At 40.5% G+C, this 21,714-nt stretch overlaps 1 protein-coding gene across 2 annotated transcripts; it reads left to right on the top strand.

Annotated features, from left to right (window-relative positions):
- Positions 1-5: 5 nt before the first annotated feature.
- Positions 6-21,018, top strand: gtf2e1 (general transcription factor IIE, polypeptide 1, alpha). Of its 2 annotated transcripts, none has more exons than XM_049594133.1 (6): positions 6-196; positions 1,534-1,826; positions 3,596-3,753; positions 14,197-14,392; positions 14,726-14,955; positions 17,754-21,018. In XM_049594133.1, the coding sequence occupies exons 2-6, from the start codon at positions 1,537-1,539 to the stop codon at positions 18,206-18,208; spliced, it is 1,329 nt and encodes a 442-aa protein (XP_049450090.1). In that variant the 5' UTR covers positions 6-196; positions 1,534-1,536; the 3' UTR covers positions 18,209-21,018. The 2 variants fall into 2 exon arrangements, with proteins under 2 accessions (XP_049450090.1, XP_049450089.1); XM_049594132.1 differs by having other exon boundaries at positions 7-196; positions 1,531-1,826.
- Positions 21,019-21,714: the final 696 nt, after the last annotated feature.

The following is a 21,714-nucleotide window of genomic DNA, read 5'->3' as shown; positions in this document are numbered from 1 at the left end:
CGTTGGATTTATTTCCGGGGTTGTCTTCTCAAAATATAAAGCATGTTATCTAACCTAGCAGTTTAACGATTCGGAAGTAAGATGTGTCCAGTGAGCTTTAGCTGTCTTTGTTAGAGAAAAATCATTGTGCTCTGAAATGACTTAAGGAAGCGGTGGCGTTGGCGTATTGTTGGAGCGTAACGTTAAAGAGTATCGGGTAAGGTTGGCGTTAACTGGCTAACGGTTTTTCGTAAACTAACTTTACGTTGGCTGCAACGCTAAGTTTAGTTAGGTCAACATAATGTAACACGGGCTAGCTAAATGTAAAGATAACGTTAGATAATTGCCCATTGGTAAAGCGACTATAACGTTACTAGTATTCTCGCCATAAGTTACCGCTTGCTGCATTATGTAGTGTTATTTGTCTTTGTTCGAGATAGCTAGCTAACGTTAAGCTACTTTAGTGAAGATGTCAGGTCTGGCAGTATTAACCACCACTCAGTATTTGTTGACTCAGGGTATAATTAAAAAGATGTCCACCACCTTAGCAGAGGTATTGCCAAAGTATGTTGTAAGGATTATGCGTTTTTTATGATTTTAGTATTACTGGGATAGTGCACAGTGATTAACAATGCTGTAAATATGTCAGTGTTAGCCAAAAGCTAATTTTTAACACCTGGGCAAGGTGTTAAAATAGCCACTCAATCAGAATGACATAAATGGAGACAACTGAAAGCATGAATGACAACATGAATATAGAATCAGTCAAATAGTTAGTTTGCAAGTTAAAGGTGCATGAAGCAGACAATTCTACATGACAGAATATAACCTATTAGCAAGACACAGGTATTATCAGACAGGAAACGGTTATACTTAGCAAGACAGATGCATTAGCAAACAACACACAGTCAAATCTATGATGCGCAATTCTACATACAGGTATTAGAGCGAAGACTGTGTAAACCTGTCACACGCAGATAGTTAGCCAGACAGTGAAGGCATATGGAGACTTATGTATGATGACACCTGGTTGCTTATGAGCAGGATTTTAAGATGGTGTGCGAAGGAGCAGTATGTGGTTTTACATCTTAGATGTACTGGAAGAGTGCTCGAGATCTGGGAGGCTCTCACTGTAAAAGCTAACTGGCTGAATCCTCCTTGGGGCACTAGGGAGCATGCTTAGGCAGTATATTGTAAGGACGATAGGGTTTGATATCTATAACTTTAAGCGCCTGTTTGAATACAGACTATATCAGTTTCAGGATTGTATCACTGGTCTGAGACCAAGTAGTTAAACAGTATGTAACATGTGGAAGAATCATGGCATGGAAGTACATTTTCACAGCTTCAGGGAAATGATCAATTAAAGAGGAAGGATTGTTATTTGAAAAACATGATCTTCTCACCTTCTCAAGCGTTAAGTGATTAAGGTTACCTACCAACTGATTGCTGCTTAACAAAGTCTCTAGCACTCCTCCCCTGCCCTGGTCCCCTAAAGTTCCTGCCTGCTCTCTCAGATATTTGCTCAACAGGTGTCATCTCTCTCCACAGCAGAAGATGATAGAACCAGAGCTACTGACCGAGGTCCCTGCAGCACTTAAGCGGCTTGCGAAGCAGGTCGTAAGGGGTTTCTATGGAGTGGAACATGCCTTGGCCCTGGATGTGCTCATTCGCAACCCATGTGTACGTGAGGAGGACATGCTGGAGCTGCTCAAGTTTGATCGTAAACAGCTGCGCTCTGTACTCAACACCCTGAAGGCAGACAAGTTTGTCAAGTGCCGCATGAGAGTGGAAACAGCCCCTGATGGCAAGACAACACGGCACAACTACTACTTCATCAACTACAGGTGGCTATTTTCTTTATAGTTGGCATTGCTACAGTGCAGATAACAGACACAATAATTTCCCGTCAGTAAGAGGGGAAGTTTTGAGATAGTTGTAAGTTTGGCGGAAATTAAGTCAGAAATCGATATCTTTCTGACCTCATGCCCTTCGACTTGAACACACTTTTTCCTACACGTTAACCTATGTGAGAGAGGGTTAAAACATGGTTTGATTAACCAAAGTGACCAACCATTCAGGAGACAGGGGCCCTCCAAATTGACCCATATTGGACCACCACTCCATCTAAAGACACAGATATCTTCTTCATAAATAAACACAACCATGTTCTCCTTTTTTAATGACATAGAGTAGGAACTTATTTACATCTCCTGAAGTGTAATGTTATACCTGCTAGGCCAGTAGCTCAAACACACCAATCCTTAATGCTGTCTATGATTTTCTGTCTCACCCAAGACATGACTTCAGTTCCCCTTTTGTTTGTCATAACATGACTGAAAAACAGAAAATTAAAATTACATAATAAAGAAGCCCAAGTCAGCAAAAATGTGTAGTGCAAAGTCATGAAGGTGAGAAGAGAGTTACTTTTTATTTTGAAGCCACTGGTCAAGGGCTTATGTTGCTATGCTCATCTCATTTAACACGGTTAACTTGTAGGGAAAAAAATGTTCAGTGGTTCAATTTGTTCAAGAGCGACGAGGTTAGAAAGTATGATTTCTGACAAAATGCCCCATGGGTGGCATCAGGCACTCACCCACCAAGTATTGCCATTGTCAGTGTCTAATATCAGAACTTTAAGAAAAATTTAAGACTTCTGCCATGACATGTACCAGCACATTAAGTGCTAAAACATGAGAAACTACTCTTTATATTACATAAACGTGATGGCTGATAGGTGCCACACACTCATTTTTCATATAGAGTAGACAGCGTTTTCTTTCCTTTGTTTCACATCAAAAACTCTTCATCCTAAATCATTCTACGTTTTCCATTAAACAGAAGTGGGAGAAGGAGTCAGAAACACAAATATCAGAAGAGACCTGGATAGAAATATGTGAGACACAAGCAACCACTACAAACTCGAGATCTCTACGAGAGTTCGGCTGGAAGAATGTAGTGAGATTTTTTATAACTCCTAAAATAACAGCACTACGAACAGGCACACAGAGCCGAGGCTTTTGTTGGAGACAATGTGGAACCCCTATGGCTAACCATGTTCATGTTTTTTGGTCCTGTCCGAAAATCCAGCCATTTTGGAGGGACATATTAACCGAGATAAATAAAATTATAGGAGTGGATTTAGAATTTTCTTTTGTTGTTTTATATCTCGGCAAAATTCCGAAAACAGTTTTGCATAAGGACAGATACTTGTTGAAGATTCTTCTGGCTAGCAGTAGGAAAGCCATAACTAGAAGGTGGATGCAAGTAGATCCTCCAACATTGATCCAGTGGCACGGGATCATTCATGAAATTTACTGTATGGAGAAACTTACTTTTATTTTAAGACTCCAATTGGAGAAGTGTATGGAACGCTGGGAAAAATGGATCGAATATGCGCCTTGAAAAGTGTGACATTTGGCTATGATGTATATGTATGTACAGTATGTATGTGTAATAGAAAGCTTTGATTTTAACTGTACCGCCCATGATGATCTCATGTTCTATTTACATGTTGATAAATAAAAAGTTAAAAAAAAACAAAAAAAAAAACTCTTCATCCTCCTATATCAACATGTCATTTACAATTAAAACTTTACCCACCTGGTTTGTTTAGGGTACTGGTCAATGTGGTCAAGTATAAATTGGATCACATGCGGCGACGCATCGAGACAGATGAGCGAGACTCCACCAATCGTGCCTCCTTCCGGTGCCCCTGCTGCTTCTCCACCTTCACCGACCTAGAGGCCAACCAGCTGTTTGACCCCATGACAGGTAAACAATGACAGCAATATGCTTGAATATGAGAAAGTATTCTGTCAGTTATGTGAAAATTTTAGTTTACTTCATACACTTTGGTATTACATAGTGAAATTGATCGCAGTGATGATACCATTATGCAGCCAGGAAGAAAATCAATTGAATATGAGTCAAAGAACATGAAAATGTGGTCTTAAGTTTGTCACGTATTTCAACACTAACATCATTTGCACAAGATGAGGTATAGGGCTGTCAGAACGAACTTCGCTATTCGAAAACAATTTGAAATTGTAAAAATAAGCATATTCGAAGTTGGAAACTAAGGTTCGAATATTTTTTTGGGGGGGGGCTCTACCGTGCATTATGTTTATGTTTTACGTTTTTACATTTTTTGGGGAAATACATGACTGTCAGAGAAGCCCCGTTTACAAACAGACATACAATCCCTCTCCTCTCCTCTCCTCTCCTCTCCTCTCCTCTCTCTCTTCTCAGCGGAGGGTGCCCTGTCAGCCCTGCGCTGACAGTGACAGGGCGCATCTCTTTGATCCGAAGTGACACAGCCCGTTTGCTCGTGCTTCAGGGTCATTCAACAGAGTAATTGCACATAAATATTGTTTTAATGTGTAACTATTGAAATGTTCACAAGGGCTTTCATAAATTCCTACAATGTTGCGGCACTGCCGCCTTTGCAGCTAAAAAGTTAATGACAGTGACTTGATGCAAAATATTAAAATGACGTCATTATAACACAAAAAATATAAAAATGTGGTGGTAGGCCTAGGCTATAGCCAATACCAAGGAAAAATTTGAATATTATCCGAATTTTTAACATAAAAAACATTAAAAATTCAAATCTGATTTTGGGGGAAGATTGACAGCCCTAATGAGGTATAGGATACTTGAGTTCGGTTAAACAAAAAAATCAGAGGAGAAGGTGCCCAGGACCTATTTGTGTTCGTTGTGATAAAACCCTTTGCATATTATCAACAAGAGGAAAAAAATAGATTTCCAAAAAGAATAAGAGGCAGGAAAAAATATTAAATTCAATCTACCTATGACACTTATATCAATATGTGATAAGTAATCCAGTTCATATATTTGCTAATGTGGCCAGATTAAACAGAGGAATTGAACAAACGTTTTGTTTGTTGAGTTTTGGACACAGGAGAATTTCTTAGGTTTTCCATTGTCTTAGGTACAATGGAATGTCTCCATGTAACCCAAAATCAAGGTTGTTTGAAATGACTTGCCTTAGGGCTGGGCGGCATACCGGTTTGTACAGAAAACCGGTATTTATTTTCGTTATGATATGAATTTTTCATATACTGCAATACCGTTGAATAGCCCAAACAACGCCCGGAACGTGCACGGCGGGAAAGTGTTTCAACGGGGTCCCATTTCACCGCTGCACACCACAGGCACGCTTGAGCATAGACATATATACATAGACGCCGCATTGACTGCCTGAGCGCGTCCTCACCGGCCGCCATCTTTGATGGGTCTCGCTTCGCCTCCATAGTGCATTCACTTCTATTGAGGAAGGAGTTGTATGCACAAGTAAAATAGAATAACTCACTGAATTTTCAACTGATTTTCACGCAGTTTGGTTTGTTACAAAGGGCACACATGTAGTTATGATACAGGATGCTTTCGTACATTAAAAATGCGGGATTTCATGCTTTAATACTTTCTGCAGATAGCAACAGCATGTTATTTAGGTCACAACACAGTTCTTTTATTCACCTCTGTACTGTATATGTAAAAACACCTATGTGCTTGCATTGTGGGTGGACCATGAGTGTGCAGAGACAAGACAGCCAAATATTGAAAAAAAAAAATATATGTACAGTACAGGCCAAAAGTTTGGACACACCTTCTCATTCAATGCGTTTTCTTTATTTTCATGACTATTTACATTGTAGATTCTCACTGAAGGCATCAAAACTATGAATGAACACATGTGGAGTTATGTACTTAACAAAAAAAGGTGAAATAACTGAAAACATGTTTTATATTCTAGTTTCTTCAAAATAGCCACCCTTTGCTCTGATTACTGCTTTGCACACTCTTGGCATTCTCTCCATGAGCTTCAAGAGGTAGTCACCTGAAATGGTTTTCCAACAGTCTTGAAGGAGTTCCCAGAGGTGTTTAGCACTTGTTGGCCCCTTTGCCTTCACTCTGCGGTCCAGCTCACCCCAAACCATCTCGATTGGGTTCAGGTCCGGTGACTGTGGAGGCCAGGTCATCTGCCGCAGCACTCCATCACTCTCCTTCTTGGTCAAATAGCCCTTACACAGCCTGGAGGTGTGTTTGGGGTCATTGTCCTGTTGAAAAATAAATGATCGTCCAACTAAAACGCAACCGGATGGGATGGCATGTCGCTGCAGGATGCTGTGGTAGCCATGCTGGTTCAGTGTGCCTTCAATTTTGAATAAATCCCCAACAGTGTCACCAGCAAACACCCCACACCATCACACCTCCTCCTCCATGCTTCACAGTGGGAACCAGGCATGTGGAATCCATCCGTTCACCTTTTCTGCGTCTCACAAAGACACGGCGGTTGGAACCAAAGATCTCAAATTTGGACTCATCAGACCAAAGCACAGATTTCCACTGGTCTAATGTCCATTCCTTGTGTTTCTTGGCCCAAACAAATCTCTTCTGCTTCTTGCCTCTCCTTAGCAGTGGTTTCCTAGCAGCTATTTGACCATGAAGGCCTGATTCGCGCAGTCTCCTCTTAACAGTTGTTCTAGAGATGGGTCTGCTGCTAGAACTCTGTGTGGCATTCATCTGGTCTCTGATCTGAGCTGCTGTTAACTTGCGATTTCTGAGGCTGGTGACTCGGATGAACTTATCCTCAGAAGCAGAGGTGACTCTTGGTCTTCCTTTCCTGGTCGGTCCTCATGTGTGCCAGTTTCGTTGTAGCGCTTGATGGTTTTGCGACTCCACTTGGGGACACATTTAAAGTTTTGCAATTTTCCGGACTGACTGACCTTCATTTCTTAAAGTAATGATGGCCACTCGTTTTTCTTTAGTTAGCTGATTGGTTCTTGCCATAATATGAATTTTAACAGTTGTCCAATAGGGCTGTCGGCTGTGTATTAACCTGACTTCTGCACAACACAACTGATGGTCCCAACCCCATTGATAAAGCAAGAAATTCCACTAATTAACCCTGATAAGGCACACCTGTGAAGTGGAAACCATTTCAGGTGACTACCTCTTGAAGCTCATGGAGAGAATGCCAAGAGTGTGCAAAGCAGTAATCAGAGCAAAGGGTGGCTATTTTGAAGAAACTAGAATATAAAACATGTTTTCAGTTATTTCACCTTTTTTTGTTAAGTACATAACTCCACATGTGTTCATTCATAGTTTTGATGCCTTCAGTGAGAATCTACAATGTAAATAGTCATGAAAATAAAGAAAACACATTGAATGAGAAGGTGTGTCCAAACTTTTGGCCTGTACTGTATATATATATATATATATATGTGTGTGTGTGTGTGTGTGTGTGGAGATAGAGAGACAGAGATATAGATATACACACACATATATACTGTATAAACACAATATACACAATACAAAACATAGTATAGCATATTAATAAATGTATTAATATATTTTAATAAAGAAAAAGCTTGATTGTTGATTGAGTTTATTTCTCACATACACTCACTCTCTTTTATACCCACAGCCGTCAGACTTCATAATTCTTTGTTAAATAGATGATCTTACAGACTTCTTTGAAATTTTCTTTTTCAGGGATTAGTAAAATTCTTCTTATTCTTATTACACTGACTGCTGTGATCCCTCAAAAGTAGTAAAAAACATTTTCAGAATTTACATAAACACTGAAATTAATTTTGGTATTGGTATTATAACTATGAAAATGGCACTGTGGTCAAGATAATTTGAAAAAAGATACAGAAGGATGAGCAGCAGGGGATATTTGCAGCACAGCTGGTGGAAAAGTGAATATGTGCACAAAGGTGTGCTATACATAATATGCTATACTGTGTTTTGTATTGTGTATATGGTGTTTATACAGTATGTTTATACAGTATATAAATACTGTGTGTGTGTGTGTGTGTGTGTGTGTATATATATATATACATATATATACATATGTGTATATATATATATATATATATATATATATATATATATATATATATATACACACACATCCCACTCTGGGGTTGAGGTGAATAAAAGAACTGTGTTGTGACCTAAATAACATGCTGTTGCTATCTGCAGAAAGTATTAAAGCATGAAATCCCGCATTTTTAATGTACGAAAGCATCCTGTATCATAACTACATGTGTGCCCTTTGTAACAAACCAAACCGCGTGAAAATCAGTTGAAAATTCAGTGAGTTATTCTATTTCTAGTTATTCTAGTTTACTTGTCCTTCCTCAATAGAAGAGAATGCACTGTGGAGGCGAAGCAAGACCCATCCAAGATGGCGGCCGGCGAGGACATCGGCTCCGATAGGCAGCAGCAGTCAATAGGCTCGTTCGAGATGAACTGCACCTCGCCTGGAAAGTAGACGAGAGCAGGCGGCTGCAGCGGGGGGCGGTGACAAAAAGCCGCAGTGAAGTCGGACAGTTTCCAGCAGCCTTCAGTCCGTACAGGAAATCACAGACATACTTACATCCTGTCTGGAATGATGTCAGTTCATTAAAAAAGTGATCAGACCCATATATCAGTTTGTTTTCACCATCAGTCACACAACATGTTTTCTGTTCACAGAATAAACCTTCAGGTCAGACAAATACAATGTTAATCTCTAGAATTCAACAAAAATGAGTAGTTTATCTAAAACGTCATCTTGTTGAGTCGACATCTGAACCAATCAGCTGTTAGATCAGGTGAGAGCCAGGCGGTGCAGTCGGTGGAGAGCAACTGCAGTATGGCAAGCCATTTTAACATTTAATCGCTAGACTGGATTTTCATTACTGATATCTGCAACATAATTTTGCCTAGTCAAAACTCTTATTCAAGATATCTGTAATTAGATTTTGCCTAGTCAAAACTCGAATTACAGATATCTGTAATTCAGTTTTGACTAGTAAGATTCAAACTATTTTTGCCATTCATGTGTATGGGGTTTGTCATGATAGATATCTCCAATGTAGTTGCGGATATCTGCAATTGTTATTGCGGATATTTGCAACTGAGTTGTGGATATCTGTAATTCCAGTTTGAGATATCTACAATTTAATTTTGACTAGTCATAATTCAAGTTCAAGACATCTTTAATTATCATCAATTGAAGATATCTACATGGTCCTTTCTAGATATCTTGAATTGAGTTTCAGATAGTCAGAATGATGTTGTAGATATCTTGAATTTGAATTATGACTAGTCAAAATGACGTTGTAGATATCTGTAACTGAATTATGACTAGTCAAAATGACGTTATAGATATCCGCAACTGAATAATGACTAGTCAAAATGACGTTGTAGATATCTGTAACTGAATTATGACTAGTCAAAATGACATTGTAGATATCCGCAACTGAATTATGACTGGTCAAAATGACGTAGATATCTCAAACTGGAATTATAGATAGTCATAATGTAATTGTAGATATCTATCATGACAAACCCCATACACATGAATGGCAAAAATAGTTTGAATCTTACTAGTCAAAACTGAATTACAGATATCTGTAACTGTAGTTTTTACTAGTCAGAATGACGTTATAGATATCTGTAATTCAGTTTTGACGAGTCAGAATGACGTTATAGATATCTGTAATTCAGTTTTGACTAGTCAGAATGATGTCATAGATATCTGTCATTCAGTTTTGACCAGTCAAAACTACAGTTACAGATATCTGTAATTCAGTTTTGACTAGTCAGAATGACGTTACAGATATCTTAAATTAAAATTCATACTAGTCACAATGACATTACTACTAGTCAAAATGACGTTATAGATATCTATAATGGTAATTCCGGATAGTTGGACTTAGTGATTAAATGTTAAAATGGCTTGCCATAACTGCAGTGCCTGGCTCTAAAAACTGCGGCCGCCTCGCTCTCGCGGCTTTATCGCCATTCACTTTTGTAATACGTCAGAGCAAGTCGGGATGAAGTCGGACACAAAACTAACCGGCATGCATTGTGCGCCGATCGCCGGTGATCAAATCTGCGCAGGACTGGCTCATCTCGAACGGACCTAATGCGGCGTCTATGTATATATGTCTATGCGCTTGAGCAGGTAGAAAAGTTTAGAGGCGAGAATGGCTGCCGGAGAGAGTCCTAACAGCAAAGCAACTGTACACAATGACCCAGAAGAACTCATACCAAAAAGAGCAGTGTTTCCCCTATATGCAACTAGCAGCGGCGCACCGCCGTTTACAATTCCCGAGTCCGAGACAGTTAACGGCCGGGCTCCACCGGGCATGTCAGCGGCGCGACACGTCTGCAGCGCGAGTCCTGTACCAGCTCGCCCCCCTGTTAATCAGTTACAGGGGCTCCAACGGCAACGGAGCGGCGACAACTCTCTATTTTACACGCCTCTTCTATTTTTGTCGTGCTACGCTCACCTACGCGACCCTCCAGCAGATAAAAACTACATGAAATAGTGTGCTAAACGAGCACAGTGTGTTTTTAAATGAATAAACCATTATCAGAGGTGATATGTGATGATTCTTTTTCATGCATTTACCCATGTTTATCTGTGACATTGTGTAAATGTCTGTGGCGGACATTTGAAAGCGAGTAGATGACAAACAGTACAGTAAACTTGTAGATAACTCAAATATATGTAATAACTTAGGTGGAAAATGCTTTAACATTTCATGCAGCCTACATGCAACCTCTCAGCTCAGCAAACGGTAAACAACCCCGCTGGCGTCTCTACGTGTCGCTTCCGTACGCAGTCAGTGGAGCCCAAATGAATGGAGCGGAGCGTGTGTTGCGTTCAGGCGTTGTCAGGTAAATAACAAATTCCGGCACTTGAATAGGCCATAGTACAACACAGCAGCATGTCGAGTTTGCCGAATCTGGGGCGTCGGTAGCGTAGTGGATAGTGCTGGCGCCCCATGTACAGAGGCATTGCCTCGCTGCAGCAGCCATGGGTTCGAATCCGGCTCGCGGCCCTTTGCTGCATGTCACTCCCCACTCTCTCTCTGTCTCCCCATTTCACCCTCTGTCCTGTCAATAAAGGCAAAAAGCCAATAAAAATAATCTTAAAAAAAAAAAAAAGTTTGCCGAACCTGAGCAAAATACCATGAAATACTATGAAACCGATATGATTTTTTTCTTACGACCGTGATATGAAAATTTTGTCATACCGCCCAGCCCTACTTGCCATCACAACAAAAGGCCTAAAGTAAAATCTGATTTCCGTTCTGCCTCAATATGGGCTGGCAGCTGTCCAAATCCTTGCTTCTAAATGGGCATCACATCACTTACTTATCACTAAGAGCCATCCATTGCGTCGTGCTTGTGCATGCGTTTGGCATGTGAGTAAGAGAAGCAACCAGCAAGGCAGAGTGTGGGCGGGTGTATGCAGAGGGAAGATAAAACTAAATCGCTATGGCATTAGGGTAGACAGACATGTGCTTGGTTTTGAAGTCATAGGTTGATTGATGTAACCAAGGCATGACTGACTCACTCAAGTCATCAGTACTTCCTCAGTTGAATGGGAATCAGATAGGCCCACTGAAATGTACAAGGTTTGGATTTAATTGTCAGCAAGTCGTCTGGTGGCTTTGTGTTGTTTGCAAAAAATGTGTGAAAATGTGGAGTTAAATTGAATGTAATGCTGCAGAAGAATATTGTGCTTACGATGAGGACTGGGTGTGTTCCATACTTTAAAGAGACCACTTCCTCTGATCTGTATTCATTCACAAACTGCATTCATTCTTGAGTCTGTCAGAACGAGGCACCATGCTTATATTGTCTGCCAATCCAAAGGTTGATTACCTGTCAACCAACACTGTTGCTAGGAGACACACAGAGCTTGTGCTACACAAGCATTTAAAACAAACCACCAGGCTGAAAAGCAGTGTTTTTCTGTCCACACTGGTAGAGGTTTCAAGCCTCTGATTGGACCTCTGACCACACCTAAGATCACTCATGTTATGTGGTTGGTGGACCCAGTGACAACAGTGATGTCACCGGGTCTTATGATCAACTGCAGCCTAGTGAAAAGTTAAACCACTGGAGGTCAGCAAAGACAGGATTTTCAGGGGGTGTTAAGTTACTCTTTAACTTTAAATGTAAATGGGAGACTTGTGGTTAACAGTTGAACCCATTTTCATTCAGATATCTTAAAGTGAGAGTTCAAGGGACCCCTGTGAAAATGGCCATGCCAGTTTATCCAAAACCTAGCCAAACTTCGGAGCGTTATTTAACCACCTTGCCGACAAGCAAGCATGGCATGGTTGGTACCGACCACTACAGCCTATAAAAGACAGTAAGGTCGTCCAAAATGCCACTACAGTTTCCTGAGGAGCCCAGATTTAAGGTTTATCAATAAGTAAGAAGTTGTGGAGGAAAGCTGCTCATTGGCTCCAAATGCTATGAAGTAGAAGAATATAATGGACCTCCCAGAGCCGTAGACAACACGCTAAAGTCTGACTGACAGACTAGAAACTTCAGTTTGTGGGCAGATCCACAGGGAGTATCAGGTATTATCAGTCTTAAATATCATAGCCCAAAATGCAACAAAAACTAATTTGAGGAAAGAAAACACACAATAACACTACACTGGATAAATACTTTTGATAGTGAGTATAAATTACATGCTGGAAAAATCAGCATAGCTTCCTGGTACTGTTCTGAAACCTGAAGCATCTCCTTTGTGGCACATTTAATTTAAATTGAATTCCTCTGCACTTTTGTCTTATTTTAAAATACCTCAACTGGTATCAGATCTTGCTGTGAGGCAGCAACCCTGCACCCTGACAGGGGCTGACAAAAAGTGTACCTGAAGCTCACATAATGGTAGTCTGACAGACTGGTTGCTTCTTCAGGGCCAGCAACACTCAGTTTGACCTCACAGCGATGGGAAATGACATTACTGCTCTCCCAGCTCATTCTGACCCACAAAGGAGAGCTGAAAACCCTCTAGCTCTGAGCTTTTCACACTTTGCTGTGTGAATGTACCCTCGTCTCTGTAGGACATGCATATATTTTTTTTTTTTTCCTCATTCCACCTGCCACCCCAGCTGGCTGAAAAAAATAATTGCTTTTTAGTTTTACATGAAATGTAGATTTTTTTTAACCATTTCTTCTGTGATCAGTTAGCACTCTCTAAGGGTTGTTTCAGACTTGTAGAAATTCAAATCTCAGCACACTTAAGGGGAAATTCCAGCTAAGTTTTTGATATAGAGCGCCAAAGGGAACATTTGTCCTGTCTCAAACCTGTGCAGACACTGCCATGCCCTCCTTAATACTAGGTGAAGTAATCCTGTTTATATTCTTTCATTCATTGTTATAGAGAGCAACATTCGCATCAGTTTGCACTGATCATGGCCTTGTTAGATGTGTGTTACTGAAAGAGAAGATTGCTAAGACTTTTTTCCACCTTGATCCATGTTGTTTGCTTTCAACAATTTCTCCGGCATCAGAATCTTTGAATTCACTTCTAAAAAGTAATTATATTGTTTCCAGCAAGTTATTTTTACATATATATATATATATATATATAGATGCTATAAATGTCCTTAAATGACATAGGCATAGAGCATTTCAGACCTCTCTGTCCCCCCCACCCCCAAGCATACACAAACACATTTTCTTTTTCTCTCTCATACACACACAGACACAAGGCAGACATGGGGTCTGTGTAATACTGGAACAGTTCCCATAATTGAAACTGAAATCAGCCAGAGAAGCAGATGGCCAACTATGCCCTTTTCTTACTGGTAGGAAGCTGTGTGTGTGTGTGTGTGTGTGTGTGTGTGTGTGTGTGTGTGTGTGTGTGTGTGTGTGTGTAGTGCACACGAGGTCCGAAAGCCCTCTCAAATACCATGCAATGCAAAAATTATCATCAGAAAAGATTGGCCTGCAGTGTCATAAACAACAAGGCATTGTTATTTTTGGGTTGACTGAAGTTTCACGGGTTTGGTCACAAATCCACAATATATAAAAAGTGGAAATATATAGTAGCCTATATAAAACCCCACGTGTGCCATGTGTGATATATACAGTACATCTAAAAATTAAAGGCCACACACACAGTGAGGAAGTAGTTATTACTACCTCTTTATCTGTGGAGTCATGCCATTGTGTTCACTTTAATGTGACGAAAACCACAGCACATTTCCAGCTATGCCATTCTATGCAAGTAGATTTTGCTAAGCTGATTTATAGCCTGGGCTAAAAGCAAAGGCGATGCCTAATATGGCCGAAAATATGGGTTTGTTCTTCAGCCAGGTAAGTTACAAGAACATCCTGGCTTAATTGTTTTAAACATAGTTTTTTCTTAACCCAAAGGTACATTTCGCTGCACCTTCTGCCAAACGGAGGTAGAAGAGGATGCATCTGTCTGTCCTGATGGCAGGACACTAGTCGCTCGCTTTAATGAGCAGATCGAACCCATCTATGCACTGCTTCGTGAGACTGAAGACGTTAACCTGTCCCATGACCTGCTGGAGCCGGAGCCTGCTGAGATTCCTGCCCTCAAACAGAGGTCAGCTTATAACAAACCTCACAGACTACTTACTACTTCTAAATACTTATTCCCCTCAGTCAGCATCACGCCAGTCCTCAAGAGTCACATCCTGAAGCAGTTTCACCGACAACAAATAGGAGTTCACCTCTGTTAACTCTAATAATGGCCTCAGTGATACTGGCTCAACTTAATAAGTGTTTGTGCCACAATGGAATTCTTTTCTATTAAGCCACAGCAGTGGAACATTTTTAGCTTGAATGCATTACACACTCTCAATTTTTCATGTTTACACATATAATTAAATGGTCGTAGATCACTGTTTAAAGGATATTTACTGAATCTCTCCACCAGCCGTGAACGTGCTGCAGCAGCAAACTCAAGTGGCCCACACCGCGAAGCCTGGGCTAACAAAGGCTCATCCTATGCTGACCTGTACACCCAGAATGTGGTTATCAGCATGGAGGAGCAGGAAGACCAGCAGAAGCAGGCCAGTGAAGGCAAGGCACCCAAAGAGAGGCCCGTCTGGTTGACCCAGAGCACCGTGCAGGGTGCTTACAGCGAGCCTGACATCCTCAAAAACCGTAAGTGAGGTTTTCTTGTAAAACACCCCGTCATCGAGCACTAACCCCTCAATGTGAAGCTTTCACAATATTCTGCTGGCTGCTTTATTCATGGAAAACTTGCATCAATTTCAAACAGTTTTTTTTTTAGATGACAATCTGATTTTGTGAGTTAAAAAACTATGAACTAATGCGAAGTAATGCCACACTGGTGCAGTTTTTTTTCCACCTCAAGCAAATTCTTTCTGCCATAATTACGAGATCTCCCACCCCACTGGAAGATGTTTAATTCAACATTAATTTCCCTCCCACCCTCAGATGCTGTTTTCACTGTCATTAATCTTAACTGTTATTGCCTGTCCGTGGTGAGGCTTACTAAATAAACAGGGTTTTCCATTAGTAAGATGATGATCGGGATGGACAGAGACAAGCCCAAGCTAGACCCACACCTTTTCATGACCTTATATTCCAATCCCTTTTCTCTTTGTGGTCAAAACAGGTAATCTCTTTCTGTCACCAAGCTATCTGATGCTGACATTGTTTCCCCACCCAAGGGCGTGCAGCAATCAGGCCTGGCCAGACTCCCATTGAATCATAATTGCTTAATTGAAATAATCAGGGGCTTGATTAGTGCATGGCTGAGCATGGATTGCCCATTAATAAAATCCATTCCTGAGGAAATTGCATGAGTTATGCTTTCCGAATGACCTGTCTCAAAGTTGTGTCTCTGCGCATCTGTCTGTAATGATCTTGTCGCCCTTTGGAGCCTGTAAACAGACATGACATCCAAAGGTAAAGGTTTTTATTTTTATTTGAGTAGGACACCAACAGGTAGAATGTGTTTTACATTTTACACTGTGTCTCTAATCCACACAGCACAATAGTCCTTTTTCACTGAAAACATTTTGACTTGTCACAGAAGGAACAAGACAGGTGTTAATAATGACATTGATGACTTCATTTAGCTGCTTTGATTTCAGGATCCTTGAGTCTTGCATGCTTGCTCACTGTCACTCTCACTGGAGCACTTGAATCGAACAGAGCCATTGTCAGTGTTTTTTTTGTAACGCCTGTGCTTTTCTTACCATGACAAGTCAAAACTTCTGCTGTGAGAAACGCCAGTGCCCAAGTAGGCATTAGCCACCCAGGGCTTGATCTCTAGGGCTGAATCCGATTCAGAATTATGACAGTCGAATCAGATTTGGCTGTTCAGTATGAATATTTGACTGTTGGTTGCTATTCTAAGAGTTTGAACAGGGTTCAGCGGGACATTCAGTGTGACAGAGACATTCACATAGTTTAGTAAACAACCTAACTAAGCTAAAGATGAATTGGAAATGTGCAACCACATTTATGTCAATACTCGATATCAAACAAAAGCCAGAGACTGTATTGTATGAAGTTGCGATGAGCTGTAAATTCACCTCCTCTAAACAGAAAACAGAAGATAACGTTATTTCAGAGCCTTACAAGGTAAGGCCTCTCTTCCTGCAGGCAGCTGCCTGCCTCCGTGTCCGCAGCTGCCTGTACCCTAGAGTAGCATGAATGTAGACTTCTCACTCTGCAGCAAAATCTGGGGACCAAAACATAAAACCCTAAAATGTTTGTACTTCATCTAGACAACATTGAGAGGTCTGTGATTTATTTGTTTTTTTTTACAAAGAATGTTTGTTCCATAAGTGACAAACGAATGTTTAGTTATGCCTTTATTTCCATTGACTGCTATAGTTAACACGAAGATAGAATTCAAAGTATAATTCAGTTTTTCCGATAATTCTAAAATTCACCACACTACTTCAACCATGACATGAAAATTTTGTCTCTTTTCATAAATGTTGGACATTAATTTAATAAGAATTTGCAGTAGCTGTTTACAGTGCTGTTTACACAAAACATTTTGATGCATTGTGGGCTTAATTTTTTATATGTTAAAAATCTGGCTGGATTGTTTGTGGAGGACAGTGTGAAGATGCTATGTAGCAAATTTGGTATCAGTTGAGCAAAAATTGTAGGAAGAGTTGTTTTTTTTTTTTTTAAGTTTTAATGAGGCTCACAGTTTGATGGCCTTTATAATTTCTGCTAAGTGTAGAATTGTGTGGCTACGTCTTGGTGAAAGTTGCAAAGCTGTAGCACGCATGACCGATTTGTTATGAATTCTCAAAGTTTTAAACTTCAAAAGAGAAGATGGAGAAAAAGAAGAAGCAAGAGCAGTAGTAGTTTGGCGACAACAAAAAGGTTAAAAACAAGAGCGACCAGTAGCAGAGCTGCCCGGCCCCTGACAACGGTCTGATGCTCTTTTACCTGAAAGGGTTGATAAATTCAGTCCATCTTGAGTCTCAAAGTAGATGAAAATTTTTCTATCACAAAATTTTCCCTCCAGCACATCAAATCAGTCTGCTAACGTTGGTAGTAGAAAAGCTTAGAAGCTGTTGTGGCATCCTGAAGACCTGAAAACAAAAATCAATCAGAATTTTTGGAACTTTTTCGCCACTCTCAAAAATTGTCTCTCAATAATGGCAAATCCCAGAGCATTCCCAAAACACATGATATAATTTGCTTCTCCGTCGCACAGCCCCTCCAATACGTGGTTTAATTAAAGTTTTTGTTCAGGAACTGAGCTGCAGTAAGTAATGCTTGATGAGACTGCGAGATAGGAGCCTAAACACACCATCATAGGCATCTCGTTCCAGGGATTATTTATAAATGCTTAGAAATAGTTTTAAATGTGGCAAAGCTCCAGAAGAAAGAAGTTAGAAGAAAGAATGATTTCAGAAGTGAATATATTTCAAATTTTAATGAGTTTTGTTATGTTTCCACAGGTGATGTTGTTCCTGGAGCCCAGGATGGAGCGGCTGGTCAGGGAATTGGTCAGGCGGATGAAAATGAGGAAGTGATGCGTGCCCTGCTCATACATGAGAAGAGGAGTGTGGCAGGAGCAGGAGGAGGCGGAGCAACCGCTGCCACCAAAGCGATCACCTCCACCACAGTAAATGCCAGCGACTCCGAGAGTGACACCAGCGAATCGGATGACGACTCTCCCTCCAATCCTCCCCTTGCCACAGCTGCACAGCATCGGGCCGCCGAGGAGGAGGATGAAGAGGACGATGATGAGTTTGAGGAAGTGGGGGATGAGCCGATGGTGATGGTGGGAGGCCGGCAGTTCACATACCGAGAGGTCAGCCAGAGGCCAGAGCTGGTGGAGCAGATGTCTGCCCAGGAGAAGGAGGCCTACATTGAAATGGGACAGACCCTCTTCCAGGACATGTACTTCTGAACACACACATACACACTCACACTGATATATGCAGACATTTACACACAGATTATCAAACAATTTGGTGGATTGGCTAGGATCTCCATAAAGTATACTTCTGCTCTGTTACACTGACAATGGTGACACCTGAGAAAATGTTTGTAGAACCAACAAGATGCTGCTTAAGAAGTATTTACAGTCAGCTTCATGCTCTTGCATTATGAGAATCAAGGGCATGCTGACAGTGTTGCCTAAGTGATCACACCTTTAGTATTCTGTCCAGAGTGTTTTTTATTCTCATTCACCAAGCCAGAAGAGAAGAGGAAGAGTGCCAATTTGTTTCTTCTTAGTCTCTGTTTTTTATTTTAGTTTAACTGGTTGTTTCCACCAGTCATGTGTCTCTCATGTGTCTGACGGACCAGATACACTTAAGATACCATCAATACAGCTCTCCACACACAAGCATATGTTTTATGCCTCCAGTCAGTTTTCGTCCGACTCATGTATAACTACATCGATTGTGCATTTGACTGTGAGCACTTCCAAAAGACGTGGCAGCACCGAAGGACTGAAGCTGCCATCATTGTGCTCCTGACATGCTGCTTTCTCCCTGGTGTTGTGCCGAATATTTTGTTTTTCTAAAGCAAGATCGGACTGGATTTAAAAGCTCATCTCAGGCAAATATTGAATACTAGAGGGGAAAAAAAGAGAAAATGGATGAACTGTTGTGGTTTACAGTAAAATATGTCTTTTTCTTAACAATCTGTAATAAAAAAAATATACTGCAGTTCATCAATATGTGTTTATGTGTGTACATAGAGGGATGAATGGAAGCACTGTGTTTCAGCATATACACTTAGAAGCAATTCGGAGTATAGAAGTAAGGGGGCACTGTGACATTTGTCTTCTCAGATGGAGGATGAGACAAGTCCAGTCAGAACTGTCAATGTGTTAGTCTATTCTGTTGTCAGGGATGGTGCAGCATAATACAAAGAGATGATAAACATGTTCATGTGTGAAAGCTTGATGTTAAGAGAAATGGAGGGAAAAAATCCCCCAACAGAGAAAGATTAATAGGCTTTGGGAAAAATAACATGTATTTCATACCATTCCACTCCATGGTCCTGTCCCCCAGTGAGACCATCCCCGTCTTGTCGGGTCACATTCAGGTGACAATTATTCATTGAGGCAGTCCCTACTGGGCAAACACACTCTTGGTACTTCTCCAGATGGGCTCCAGCACGATCTAGGGTATTTTGTTATGTGGCTTACCAAATAATGACTGCTTTGACGTAACCACAGTAACCCACGGCACTGGGTCACCTACTCATAATGGGGGCAATTTCACCTCAAAGCCAGAGACTGAATGCAGACGTGAGCCTGGCATTTACAGAAAACAAGCTTTTTCAATTCAAATGTTAATTGTTAAACCTGTCATGGTGCCCGCTGTAGTGAAATCACCCCTCTCTCTGCTTTCTCTTTGAGCAATATGTACCAGCGTTAAAAGGAAAACCATTGGCTGTAACCATTGTACATGACTTTTCGCAGCTCTAGTGTAGGGGTGTGCCATGTCATCTTGTTCACAATAATACTGGTATGATTTTTAATATATGAAAAATTCATATTGTGATACGCACAATGTTTCTAATTGTTCACATATTGACATACTGTTGCCTATGGCCATAAAAAGCATGGCTTAATGCGAAATTATTACAGACTTTGTGGTGGTTCCAAAACGAGGAGCAGCTTCAGTAGTGTGTAATAACCTGTGGGGTCATTAGGCCTGGGTGTCCTGAATGAACAGCCCTGGACTTCTCTGACTGTTTTACTGCTCGGAGGGAACTCATTCAGCGGCTCCTCTGGCAGCCACACAGCATCTCTCCCTCTTCTAAGTGTCAGTGTGGAGTCAGTGTCGTCAAGTGATTTTGTCATAAACCTTTGGTAATATAAACCTATGTGATGCTTACTATTTGACAAAAAACTACATAAATGTGAATGTGAAATAGTTATGGTAGCATAACAGCCTGTCACAGGTTACAGCGTGATGATAAGAGGAGAAATGACAGAGCATAAAGGTCCAGGTAGAAAAAAACAACTCAATCATTCAGGATTTTGCTAAAAGAAGGAAATCACCTGTTGATTTAGATCCCAGGGTACATTTTTTTTGTATTTGGGAGCTGTTTAAATGTGTAATTTGTGGTAGATTTTATTTACCTATTCATATTGTATACAGAATCTGAATCTCACTCTCACTCTTCTTCTCACTTTTGTTGTTTACAACCTAAAGAAATGAGAGATAATTTTTCTTTAGTTTTTACTGAATATCTGAAGGCAAACATGTAAAACTATATCACTTATTTTTTTCCAATTATATGTTCCTAAATTAATGGTAATTTTTTTTTCTTTTTTACTAATTTGTCATATCGTCAAGAATATCATTGTCACAAAAACACCCTGAAATATCATATTATTTTAGAGCCATATCACCCACCACTACTCTATAGTGTGATTTTATTCTTTTCTAAATCTTAACATTTATAGCCTTTTTATTCACATCATGTTAACTGTTTTTCTTTGTCTAAATTATTGTGTGATGCAATTACCAATGAAAGCTGACTTTTGAATATGTTTCCAACATTGTAAAAACAAGTCTAAAAAGCTAAAGGCCAGCTATCCTGGGTTGCAGACATTCACTGTAGGCTGCTATGTTCATTGTGTTCCATGACAATCTCATGACAATCCCATCGGCTATTGATCTGACGATGATGTAGCCTCTGGGGACAACATCTAATATCTCAGGGTTCAAGTGTAGCCACCTGATATACAGATAAAGGATATCAAAGCCAAAACGTCCTCTCCTGTGTGCTGGTCATTGTTTACAGTCCAGTTAGCAATCTTGGCTGTTGGTCTGATGATGGTTTATAAGCAGATATTTAAAAAAGCTAGGAAAAAATCATCATCAGACCATAGCTTGTGGGTTTGGAGACTTCATTTTGTTCTCCACTTTTACTGTTTACCTTCATGCCATCAACGCCTGCACAAACATAACTGGTCAATACTAACAAACCTGAATGCCTCGGATAACAAAATGTCTGGTTGCTTACAGAGTCTTCATACATATGCAGATATCTGTTTAGAGATTAGTTCCATGATAATAAACATGCTTGATGAAGCAGACACAAGGAGGGATGGCGAAGAGCAGCCATGGGAGAAAGGGAGCTTGTCCTGAGGGTGGCGCTGGAGGGAGGACAACTAAAACCAAAAGGGTTTATCCCCTCAGGAGCATGAATGAGGAAAGCAATTTTAATAAAAATCCGCTCAGTAGATACGCAGTATCTTGTGTGTAAAGGTCACATTCTGGCCCGTGGGTTGCACCAGAGGAAAGCTAATGGAGTGTCCATAAAATGGCTTTTCCTGAGCCTGAATATCAGCCCTCCAGACTTGTGAACATCAGTCATAAGAATTGTAAGTGCTCTCCATTATCACATCACGTCTGCACCAGTGCTGGTCTGTGGATGATGAAACAG

This window comes from Epinephelus fuscoguttatus, linkage group LG13 (genome assembly GCF_011397635.1).
Source record: "Epinephelus fuscoguttatus linkage group LG13, E.fuscoguttatus.final_Chr_v1".
NCBI lineage: Eukaryota > Metazoa > Chordata > Actinopteri > Perciformes > Serranidae > Epinephelus > Epinephelus fuscoguttatus.
This window is presented reverse-complemented; position numbering and strand designations above follow the sequence as displayed.

Bases quoted from the DNA above. Each gene is read 5' to 3' on its own strand.
- gtf2e1 (XM_049594133.1), top strand. From the start codon at position 1,537: ATGATAGAACCAGAGCTACTGACCGAGGTCCCTGCAGCACTTAAGCGG. The intron at 1,827-3,595 runs GTGGCTATTTTC...TGGTTTGTTTAG, and splicing joins TACTACTTCATCAACTACAG to GGTACTGGTCAATGTGGTCA. The intron at 14,393-14,725 runs GTCAGCTTATAA...TCTCTCCACCAG, and splicing joins ATTCCTGCCCTCAAACAGAG to CCGTGAACGTGCTGCAGCAG.